The sequence below is a fragment of the Vitis riparia genome, chromosome 7, assembly GCF_004353265.1.
Source record: "Vitis riparia cultivar Riparia Gloire de Montpellier isolate 1030 chromosome 7, EGFV_Vit.rip_1.0, whole genome shotgun sequence".
NCBI classification, from domain to species: domain Eukaryota; kingdom Viridiplantae; phylum Streptophyta; class Magnoliopsida; order Vitales; family Vitaceae; genus Vitis; species Vitis riparia.
This window is the reverse complement of record NC_048437.1, coordinates 13,048,854-13,061,416: the sequence shown is the minus strand read 5'-3', so window position 1 is coordinate 13,061,416 and position 12,563 is coordinate 13,048,854. Positions and strand designations below refer to the sequence as shown.

Genomic DNA, 12,563 nt, shown 5'->3' with positions numbered 1-12,563 from the left:
AATTGCTTCCTACTAAAATCACAGAACAATAAACAACCATCAGGGAACTGAATATATGAAAGCTTTACTCCACCTCCACAACCACTCACCTTCAAACCTATGACAGACCCTCCTTCCTCTGCCCAAGCAATAAGAAAACTCAGAGCTTCCTTCACTTGGATAAAAAGATAATGAGAAATCTGACCCTTCAATCTGGCCTTCATTATCCTTAATCACCCCTAAAACCACCAAGAGTTGCACTACTTATACATTAGATCATATCTAATGTGATGCTTGGAAATTATGTTCAATGTGTGTGTCAGTGCCATTGAACATCAAAAACTCCAAATGCTATTTTCAACTCTCATTATTAAAATATTCAGTAGATAACACTTGCAACAAATTGAAGCATAAAACCTTTAGGCTGACCAAATCATCTTATGCTTAATAATTAACTCATTGGAATCACATTAAAGTACACTTCATTAAAGTCCAAGCGAATCTAATAAATAGGAAAACTTCTCTCAGAAACTAATTTATAATGGTCCCCATACAGCCAATTTTTACCATCATAACTTTTTACATGATTAACTGCCTCTAAGACCACATCAAGCAACAAGAGTGAGGCAATCTCAATATGGCCTCTCTAACTACAGGTGGGATACATGAAAAACAGGTTTTAGAACTAGCATATAGACTAGTGGGGCCATTTAATCCCTGGCATCTACTTGGGCATAACAGAAAAGGCAGCATTGCTATAATTGGAAGGCTTTAAAGGGGGCAGAGGCTAGCAAAAAATGGACATGGACATTTATAAAATTACTCTGCAATCACCACAAAGTCATCCATAAGAACTTAACCAGGCATCCAGCCTCACCTAGACATATATATATATATATATATATATATATATATATATGTTACCTACACCCTTGCATGCTAGATATACACAAATATACCATTTAAAATATCCTACTTTACAGATCCAATCAACTATAGATTCAAGCAACCTACAGATCAGAGGTAGCAAAATGGAAATATGTTCAACTAACAGAGTTCCATTCAAAAAGGTCTAATGACTTGGCTATAAATCATCTAACCCAAAACTTGTGAAGAATTCAATGGACTAATGTGACTGTGTATATCTATGCACACAATAATTTACCTCCAAAGAAATCACAGCATCAAACTCCCTCTGTTCTTCAACCAGCTTTTCTGTCAATAAAATTGCATGTGTATAAGCTTTTTGAGAATGAACATGAACTTTGACTGGTAAAAAGTTTCAAAATAGAGAAACAAGAAAACCTAATGATCTACTTGGATATCAAGGTCAGTACCAATCAATTGTTAATGGATGTCGCCAATGTCATTGAATATGTAAAACAAAGTTTTTGAGCTTCTAACCAAAAATTCATAATAACAGGAGTCTAAAAAAAATATTTAAGCAAAATAGGTAATGTAGCCTTGGTTCATGAAGATAGGCTTTTTTTTATATATATATTATTATTATTATTTTTTTTAGATTTTGAATTTTTTAGCTTTCCTATTTTTTACATGGCCTATCTTTTGGTTTAATTTCCTTTTGGGTTTCCTAATTGGTTTTCATGTTATCTATAGCTAACAAATTGTATTTCTAGGACTATGTCAACTATGAAACCCTATTTAGTTGCTCTTTCCTATTATTTCTAGGTGGTATTCTTTTTTATTTCCTAAGGTCCTTGATATTCTCCAGAGTTAGTAAGACTTCATAAGTCATAATACTTGGTTATTTTCTTCAATAAAATCACCAAGTTCTAGAAGATCTTTTTTGCTATCACTCAATCATGCCCCTACACTCCAACTGTGTCAATGGTTTTGTAGATTGAGATTTTCTGTTAGTCTATAATGGATACCCTGAGGCTTATGAAGTATCATTCACATCCATGTTAATTATGTGACAACCTTCAGTTGATTGAGGTAAGCCATGTATTGTTTATTAATTGCCATTCACCATTAAAAAAAAAAAAAATCATCTTTGTTTTAGAGATTTTCTATTGAAGAAGTAAATTGGAGTGCATTTTAATTATTTTATTTGTCACCAATCAAATTGTCAGCTTAATTTGCTTTATGTGAAGTCATATTGGATACTACAGTGAAGATAGGAAAGTTAAATTTCAACATCAATCACACAATGTTTAGGTTGAACAAAAAGTAAAAATGAATCCAGAGCCTCTATGGAACGGACATATGAGAGTTTCATGAAGTATTGTAGAGAACAAGTTGTTGGAAAATATGCACAGCCTATATGAAGACATACCAACCTGGAAATATTTATGAATTAAGTTTTTTCCTTGCTAGTTTAGTTGATTGATTCTTTTTTTTTATTTAAAAAAAGAGATTTCCTAGGCTAGAAGCCTAGAAATAAGCTCCTTCCTTTTTATATGTTTCTGACTGCCTACAATTCGTATGTATTTGTTATGATTCTATTGAAGCAATGCAAGGAGAAATTCTTAAAACCCTAAATATTTAATATGGTATTCAAGGATGAAAACTAACTCTACCAAGATCCCTCTTCCCACCATAGAGCCTTCATTGCTCAGGCACAGCCAAACCTTCATTGCTTAGCCATAAGCCTACTGAGCCTACTGTGTCTCACTGAACAGAAATTTATTTAATCCCAGACCAACATTTCTTATCTTATTCCTTGCTATCTAGACCAACCTTAATTGCTGGTAACTTAACTTTCTTTAATACTAACAGGCTTTGAGACTTATATTGTTTTTCTTCTCCATATTCCCAAAACCCACCCAGTTCACAACTCTTGGTGACAATCAAAATGTCATTGGTTCCTTCAAACTTAATGGTGGAAATTATCTATAATGATCTCAATTGGTGAAAACATATATTGAAGGAAAGGGGAAGCTAAATCATCTTCTTGTCCTACAATTAGAAAGGATGACCCAAAGTTTGTCTTCTCTTGGGATGACAAAGATTCTCAAATTATGACTTGGTTATGGAACTCCACGCAACCAGAAATCAATCGTATTTGCATGTTTCTCTCCACAACAAAGGAAATTTGGGATGCAATTTGTCAAACCTACTCCAAGGTGCAATGTTGTTACGATTTATGAACTTAAGATAAAAATCCATGATGCCAAACAAGGTACCCCATATGTAACTAAGTATTACAATGTTATAAAGGGATATATTATGGATTGAGTTGGATCATTATCAAAGTTTGAAGATGGAATGTAGCGAGGATGCAATGATATACCAAGAGTTTATTGAGAAAGATAATTTTTTATTTTTTCGCTCATTTGAATGGTGAATTTGATCAATTATTCAAAAATCTTAGGAGAGATGTGTTGCCTTCATTGAATGAAGTATTTGCTATTGTAGGAGGAGAAGAGGGACAAAGGAATGTGATGCTCGAAAATTCTAATTCTAATTCTATGGATGGTTCTACATTGTCTATCTCTAAGTCAAATGTTAATGACAGAGCCATGGCTGCCACTATTGCTGCTCCCAAAGCTGCAAATTCAGGAAAGATGGAGAGAGTCAAACCAATTGAAAAGGACTCACTTTTCTGTAGCTACTACCACAACAATCATCACATTAGGGAAAACCTTTGGAAGCTTCATGACAAGCCTCTAAATTTCTTTGGAAAAAATAATGGTGGCAGGGAAGGAAATTCAAGTTATAGGTCCTAGAGTTATGTTGTGAGTTCAACAAGAAGGAGATTGGTAAGTTGAGGCAATTTATTTCATAACTTGAAAACCAGGATGTTCCTATCATTTTCCCAGATAAGTATGTATTCCCAAGCCCATGGTGCCTTTAGAAATCAGTTTACAAGCACTTGGATCATAGATTCAAGGGCTTCAAACCATATTACCACTTTGTCCAAGTCCTTTTCCAATTATATTCCTTGTCCTCAAAACCAAAAAATAAAGATTGTTGATGGAACTTTGGTCTGTATAGTTGGCTGGGGTCACATTTCCATTTCATCATCCTTAACCTTGAAAATTGTCTTACATGTTCCCAAGTTGCCAGAAAATATGTAGTCAATTCTTCAAATTACAGAAGACCTTAATTGCTCGATGAATTTACATCTTCTAAATGTGTTTTTCAAGGATGTCCTAGGGGAAGATGATTGAGAAAGCTTATGAAAAAGAAGCTTGTGCTTTCTTGAAGCGGCAAGTGGCAGGTATAATTCTATCCATTCATCCTACCTGTTAGAAGAACACACTACCAATAAGACTTAAGTTTGATTATCCCATTTCTTTCTTGGTCATCCAGATTTTTCTTTGTTAAAAAGGATGTTTCCTACCATGTTTGAAAAATTAGATATTCAAAATTTTCGTTGTGATGTTTCTGAATTCGCTAAACATCATTTTTCACACTCCCTTTAAGCAATAATAAAAATTTTGTTCCATTTAGTCTAATCAACACAAATGTTTGGGGACTTGCTCAAATTTGAAGTATTTCTATGGAAAAATGGTTTGTCTTTTATTGATGATTGCATAAGGGTCACATAAGTGTATCTTATGAAACACAAATATGATGTTAGCACAATTTTCCCTCCTTTTCATAGAATGGTAAAAACCCGATTTGCTGTCAAAATCCAAATAGCGAGATTTGATAATGGGAGAGAGTACTTCAACCAATGTCTATCACCATATTTCAAAAAAGAAGGAATTGTTTACCAATCCTCTTATACTGATACAGTACAACAAAATAGGCAAGCCAAAAATAAAAATAAAATAAAAATAAAATAGACATTTGCTAAAGGAAACTAGAGCCTTAATTTTTCAAATGAATGTTCCAAAGATATTGGGGAGAGGTTGTTTTAACTGTTGCTCAACTTATCAATAGACTACCTTCTAGAGTGCTTGATTTCGAAGAGCTCATAAATCCTCACTCAATTCTACCCACTTCTTGATGATTTTAGTCGAATGACCCCAAAATATTCGGGAAGTTGTGGTTGGACTAAACCAGATGCCCAAACTCTTAAATGTATATTCATTGATTATCATATAATAAAAAGGGATGTAAGTATTATCATCCTAATTTCTAGAGGGCTTTTTTATCTATGGATGTCACCTTTAACGAACAACCACCTTTCTTCTCCTAACCTTGTCTTCAAGGGGAGCCCTTCACAAAAGGAATTTTTTCATGATCTAACCTTTCCATTTTCTAAAACCAATACTTCTCCTGCACCCTATGCCCCATAATACTCCATAATTATTTCCTCCTAAGTCCATGACTAAGATTGAGTCTATTGTTCAAAGGAAGGAGGGGTACTTCAGTGCCACTTAAAAAGTCTATTCAAGGAGGATGTAGCCAACTCTAGAATCTCTACCTACTCCAACCATTGCATTGACCTTAATAAAGGTACTCAAAATCAAAATGTCTCTGCGTCTAATCTCATTAGCGACCTTGATTTGCCTATTGCCCATAGACAAGGAAAAAGACAATGGAATTTACCACCATGGAATTTAACCACCATGATTTAAGGAAGACTTCACAAGAAATAAGTTTACAGACTAAACAAAGCTCTATACCATCTCAAATAATCGTCTAGGGCCTGGTTTAGGAGATTTTCTGAAGCAATGAAAAACATGGGTTATAGTTAAGAGCCAAGGGGATCACACTCTTTTTATTAGACTTTTAAACAAGGGAAAGATAACAACTCTTATAGTATAAGTCAACAACATCGTGGTAACAAGAGATGGTTTGGAGGAAATACAAGAACTAAAGAAACAACTTGCCAATGTGTTCGGAATTAACTAGGCATTATCATATCAGTCATATGATGCATTGACACAGTAGTTGATGTTGGGAAACGCTAATTTCAAAGTTCTGTTCCTCCAACACCTACCTGAGTTTCAGCCTCTTTCATAATTCATATGCTTACTGACTCCAGGTTGAAAAAACTCAAACTGGTGCATTTGGTGTTCTTGTATGGATAATCTATCAGAGTGCTATTTTTCTTCATAATTCATATGTTTGATTATGGATTCTGGGGTCTGAGTTTCAACACTCTATAGTGTTTTGAATCTTGTTTGGATAAGATGATTTGTAATCAGTCGGTTGTAGTGGAGAGAAAGGTTTTTCAGGTGAAGTCTGAAGATTGCAATGGAGGAAAGTGGATTTCAATAACAGAGAGAAGCCGAGGTTTTGTGGTTTCTTTAGGTTTTGGAGAGGAGGAGACGGGTTGGTTAGTGGAGCAGTTAGAGAAAGCTGTGGATTTGGAGGCTTCTAGGGGTTTCGTTCGAAAATGAGGGGCAAGACTAGGACTCATCTGATGGAGATATGCTTTAATAGCAGAGGGAGATATATGAAAATCACAGAATATGTTGCAAAGAGAAAACCTTTGGTCATAGTTGTTCCAAGAGGTGTTAATGGCTGTGGGTGGGAAAATCTGAGGAAGGTGATTGTTTCAGTCCAAGAGTTCTCTGTTCAAGCTGAAAGAGATTCGAAGGAGAGCAAAAAAGCCTCAAGAGTGCAAAGGAATGTATAGAGTGAGAGGTCCTATGCTGATGTGGTTGCAGAGAAAGGAATGAGGATTGGTGCAGAGATGCCAGTTGGAAAATGGGCAAGAGCTGTGGTTTGTGAAAGTAAAAGGAAAATACGAGATTGGTATGAGGTTGGAAAAATTATACGAGAAGAGTGGGGATAAAAGGAATGGTGTCTGTAACACCCATTCTGCTTACAAGGTGTTTTTTGTGGAATCTGTAAGGAAAGCTCAGTGGATTCAAGATCAAGGGAGCTTCACTGCGAGAGGAGAGGTTATTGCTCTGAGGAGATGTCGCCAAAAGAGAATACAGTCGTTAATGGAAAATTTAAACGGGGTGGTTGGAACTAAGAGTCTCCTTTCCACATGTGGGATGAGGTGCAGTTGAGACACATTTTGCAGCAGTGGAGGAGGGTAACGAAGGTGGCGAGGAAATCTTAAGCTTGTTGATTTGACGAAGGTAGCATTGTGGGTGGAGATGCTTCCATATGTAGTGCTTCCAGCGCTATTAGAGGTAGAAGATGGAGAGTGGACACACATGGTTGCAGTTACAGTCACCGGAGGAGATGACGGAGAAGATGACGGAGAAGACTCTATCAGGCCTGAGTCGAATCGCAGCAAGGACGAGCTGAGGTCAGCTGGGGGTTGCGTCTTTCAGAAGCCACAGAACGCTGAGGGGCTACGAGCTATTGACAGGACCTTTGAGAGCCATAGCTGGTTGCCTCGTCATCGTTCCCATTTCGTTCTTCAGATTCAAAATCGGCTAAGGGGGAGAAAGGAAAGGGAAGGTGGAGGCTGGGCCCAATGGCGGGAAGCAATATCGGCCAACTCCAGACGCCCTTGAAGCCCGTTGTGAATGGGCCAATTTGAGGCGCAAGATTTTGGGCCCCTAGCGGGTCCAGCCCATAAAGGATCCTCTAATGGCGGCCCAGGTGCATCTTCGTCTTCAAAGCTCCTAAGACCAGGGCTCACTGCAAAGAATAAAATGTCGGAAGCTCTTCTTCACGTGTCGGCAAAGCCGAAAGGATCTTCAGTCTCCGTAAGGCGCAGAGCAAGAAGTGGGCCGCCGAGTTTTGAGAGGCGTCTTCTACCCCGAAGCGAAACTTAGAAGGAGGTGGCTCACTGGAGACAAATCGAGACGCTTCTCGGGCAAATCTCACTCCAGAAAGAGCGATCTCTCCACTGGTTTTGAAACACCCAAAGATTCTACCGCGAGGCAGAGGGAGAAGAGGGGATTTGCAATGCGATTTGTTCAATGAGGTGCGTACCCCTTCTCAGCTGTTCCTGAGCAGATCTTCTCTGTCTGGGGCTTTTGAGCCAAATCTATTCCCGAAACCTCTGTCTCTTTGGTTCATCTTTCTCGCTGTCAGTCTTTCTCTTCGATTCCGTTGGAGTCAAGCTACGCCGTTCAGCGTGGTTCCGTTTCTATCTCTCCTGTGGTGTATAATAACCATCGTGGTGGTGCGTCCTGTTCGGAAGGTGTGGTGGTGCCCTAGAAACCTCTAACCGTAAATTTAAAGACCAACCTCTCCTTAGGGAAACTCTTAGCAACCCTGAGGTGCGTGGTGTCTTAGGTGAGGCCTCGTTCCAGTGCTAGAACCTTCCACTCTCCATTTGAAGGTTTCAGGTTGAGGGCTTACGCCTCGGAAGATGATCAAGGTTCAGTCGGTTCTGGAGAGTTTGAGGGTTAGAATTGTCAGGGATAATGGAAAAGGTATGGAAGGAGAGACAAGAGTGCTTTCTCTGAGGACAAGGTTATTCCAGAAGAAAGAAGAAAAAGGACTTTGGAACTGGAGGAGAGGATTAGTTCTGGTGTGGGTTGTGTTGGTTGTTTTTGTTTTCATGAAGATCTTAAGTTGGAATACAAGAGGTTTAGGATCTAGGAAGAAAAGGAGGACTGTGAGAAGGTTTTTAAGTACTCAAAACCCAGATGTGGTGATGCTTCAGGAAACAAAGCGTGAATTTGGGATAGAGGTTTGTGACAGTGTTTGGAAAGGTAAAAGTCTGGATTGGGTTGCTCTTCCTGCTTGTGGGCGTCAGGGGGATTGTGATATTGTGGGATTCAATTAAGTTCAAGTGTTCAGAGAAGGTGTTAGGATCTTTCTCTGTTACTGTAAAATTGAACTCTGATGAGGAAGGGTTTTTTTTGGTTAACCTCAGTGTATGGCCCGAATAAGCTGTGTGGAGGAAGGACTTTGGATGGAGCTTCAAGACCTGCATGGTCTGACTTCCCAAGTGGTGCGTAGGAGGGGATTTTAATGTGATCAGGAGGTTATCTGAGAAGATGGGTGATTCTAGGTTAACAGCCAACATGAGGTGTTTTGACGAGTTTATAAGGGAAAGTGGTTTGTTGGATCCCCCTCTTAGGAATGCGGCTTTTACATGGTCAAACATGCAAGTCGATCCTATTTGCAAGAGTTAGATAGGTTTTTGTTCTCTTCTGAGTGGATTATTTTTTCTCTCAAAGTATTCAAAGGCCCTTCCTAGATGACCTCTGACCATAGCCAATTTGTTGGAAACTAATCCTTTAAAATGGGGCCGACTCCTTTTAGGTTTGAGAATATGTGGTTGCTCCATCCTGAGTTTAAAGAAAGTTTAGAGATTGGTGGCAAGAGTGTACGGTTGAAGTTGGGAAGGTACAAGTTTATGAGGAAATTAAAGTTTATTAAATCAAGTTGAAAGAGTGGAATGTAGTGGTCTTTGGAGATTTAAGAGAGAGGAAAAGCTCATTCTTACGGACTTAGGCAGAATTGATCGAATCGAACAAGAAGGGAATTTAAATCTTGATCTGGTTTCGGAAAGGACCTTAAGAAGGAAGGAGTTAGAGGATTTGTTATTGAAGGAAGAGGTACAATGGAGACAAAATCTAGGGTTAAGTGGATTAAAGAAGGGGACTGCAACTCTAAGTTTTTTCACAGAGTGGCACTGGAAGAAGAAGCAGGAAGTTCATAAAGTCTCTGATTTCTGAGAGGGGGAGACTTTAAATAACATTGAGATTATTTCTGAGGAGATTGTAAATTCTTTGGGAATCTCTACTCCAAACCCGAAGTGAATCTTGGAAGATTGAAGGATTGATTGGGCCCCTATTTCTGAAGAGAGTGCAATTTGGTTGGATAGACCGTTTTCTGAAGAGGAGGTTCGAATGGCAGTTTTCCAATTGAATAAGGAAAAGGCCCCTGGCCCTGATGGCTTTACTATAGCAGTTTATCAAGAGTGTTGGGATGTGATAAAAGAGGATCTTATGAGGGTGTTTTGAGTTCCACACTAAGGGGGTAATAAATCAAAGTACAAATGTGACATTCATTGCTATGGTGCCAAAGAGAAGCCAAACTTTTAAAATCTCAGATTATAGACCTATTAGTTTGGTTACAAGTTTATATAAGATAATTACTAAGTGAAGAATTTCTGAATTCCTTTATTGATAATGATAGGTACACACCATACACATATATATACACAAATAACTGAATAAGAAAAAATCAATCTAGTTTGATTCTCTCCTAAAATTAGGAAACAGAATCATCTAAATGATCTCTCCTTTTTTATTCCTAAAATACTTTCCTAAATTAAAAAACCCTAACTTTGAATGCCAAATTTCAACACTCCCCCTCAAGCTGAGAATATATATCATATAATCCCAGCTTGCAAGTTAAGTCTTCAAAGTTAGGCCTAGTAAAGCTTGGTGAGATGTCTGCGGTTTGGTGCTTGTAGGAACATAGTTCATCTAACCGTCTCACTAGTCACCTTCTCTGTGATAATGTCTGTCATCTCAACTGCTTGGTCCTGTCATGATGCACGGGTTCTTGCTATGCTTATAGCTGCCTATTATCACACATCATCAGAATTGGAGATGAACTCGTTTGCCCCAGTTCACTAAGAACCCTTTTATCCAAATCCCTTCACAGATTCCCTGTGCAAGAGCTCTATACTCAGCTTCGCACTACTTCTGCTACAACTGATTGCTTCTTACTCCTCCAGGTAACAAGATTCCCCAGACAAAAGAACAATATCCAGAAGTGACCGCCTGTCAATGATGTTTCCTGCCCAATCCGCATCTGAGTATACTTCAGTTCACGGTTCTCTGTCTTTCTGAAGAATAGACCTTTCCTGGTGTCATTTTAAATATCTAAGAATCCTGTAGACTGCTTCCATGTGTTCCTCAGTGGCTGTGCATGAATTGACTTACAGTACTCACTGCAAAGCCATATCTGGCCGAGTGTGTGAGAGATAAATCAAGCGCCCGACGAGCCGCTAATATCTCCCCTGTCTACCGGTGTACTTTCTTTCTCGATACCAAGTTTCTTCTGACTATCCATAGGAGTATCAATTGGTTTGCATCCAAGCATACCGGTCTCCTTAAGAAGATCGATATGTATTTTCTTGAGAGACTACAATTCCCTTCCTTGATCTAGCCACTTCCATACCAAGGAAATATTTCAAATTTCCAAGGTCTTTAACTTCAAACTCCTCTGACAAATACTTCTTCAAATTCTGTAATTCCTCCATATCATTCCCAGATAGAATAATATCATCAACATAGACTATCAATATGGCCATTTTCCCGCATGAGACTTCTTGACAAATAGAGTATGATCAGCCTGACCTGTTTGTAGCCAGCTTCAGGACTGCTTTTGTGAATCTATCAACCAGGCTCGGGAGATTGTTTAAGGTCGTACAAGATTTTTGGAGATGCAAACCTATCTTTGCCATACTTCCTTCGAAACCAGGTGTATTCCATGTAGACTTCCTCTTCTAGTCACCATTTAGAAACGCATTTTTATGTCCAGTTGTTGCAAGCACCAATCTTGATTGACAGCCAATGAGAAAGAATCCTGATAGTGTTCAGTTTGCAACAGGAGCAAAGTCTCCTGATAGTCTATCCCATAGATTGTGTAAACCCTCTAGCTACCAAACGAGCCTTGAATCTCTCGACCGATCCATCTGCTTTGTATTTATGGTGAAAATCCACTTGCACCCACGGCCTCTTCCCAACTGGCAAATCTGTGATAGTCCACGTCCCATTCTTCTCAAGTGCATCAATCTCATCTTGTACTGCCTTCTTCCATTCTGAAATTTTTAATGCCTCTGTATTGTGTTGGGAACCTGAGTATCATCAAGAGAAGTAGCAAATGCTCTGTAAGATGTGATAGCCCTTCATATGTAACATAATTCCCAATTGGATATCTGTACATCTCCTAACACCTTCTCAATGAATCGCAGAGTAGAATCATCAATGCTGGGAATTAACACCTCTCTAGCCCTATCCTCACCTATTTCTCTTCAGGAAGACTTGAATTGGAGTCAATATATTGCCACATGTTGACTGTGATCCGTGCTCTAATTCCTGTCTTTCCTCCTCCTGATGTAAACTTGTAAGTTCTCATTAGCAAGTTGTGGGCTATAGGTTGAATAGGCATGGGAGACTGGATGGTCACAGGAGATGGCTGGACTGATGACGGTAGGTGTGGACAACTCAGTGGGCGCGACTTGGAAAGATTTGGTGACTCTGAGTGAAAAGAAGGTACACCCTCAAGAAAGACTCCCAAACTTGATGTTCATTCATGCTCTCCCCCTGAACATGAGATTTGGGATAGAAGAAGACATGTCAAAAAAGAGACGTCCATGGTGGTGTAAAATCTTTTGTTGGTTGGAGAATAGCATTTGTACCCTTTTGGTTGGAGAATACCCTAGGAAAATGCACTTATTGGCTCGAGGAGCAATTTGCTACGATTTTGAGATACACATGAACGAATGCGTGCAACCAAATACTTTGAGTGGTAAATCAGAAGAGGCTGCACGGTGTGAGGAAATTGTTTTAAGAAAAGTTGACGTGGGATTGAAAGGTAAGCACTCTGGATGGCATACGGTTAATCAAATAAGTAGCTGTGAGAATAGCTTCCCCCAGAAATAGTTTGGAACATTAGGAAAACATAAGCACGGGCACCTCCAAGAGATGTCTATTCTTGCGTTCAGCCACCCCATTTTGTGTGGGGTTCAACGCAAGAACTTATTGGATAATGCCGTGATTTTTGAAGATAAGTACTGAGACTACTAGTAAAGTATTCCTTTGCATTATCTGACTTGAGGACTT

At 38.8% G+C, this 12,563-nt stretch overlaps 1 protein-coding gene across 1 annotated transcript in view; it reads right to left on the bottom strand.

Moving 5' to 3' along the window:
- LOC117918484 (ubiquinone biosynthesis O-methyltransferase, mitochondrial) overlaps positions 1-12,563 on the bottom strand; it is an 81,203-nt gene that overhangs the window by 13,782 nt on the left and 54,858 nt on the right. The window contains 1 exon segment of the mRNA XM_034835181.1: positions 1,145-1,194. Coding sequence (XP_034691072.1) covers positions 1,145-1,194 — 50 coding nt within the window.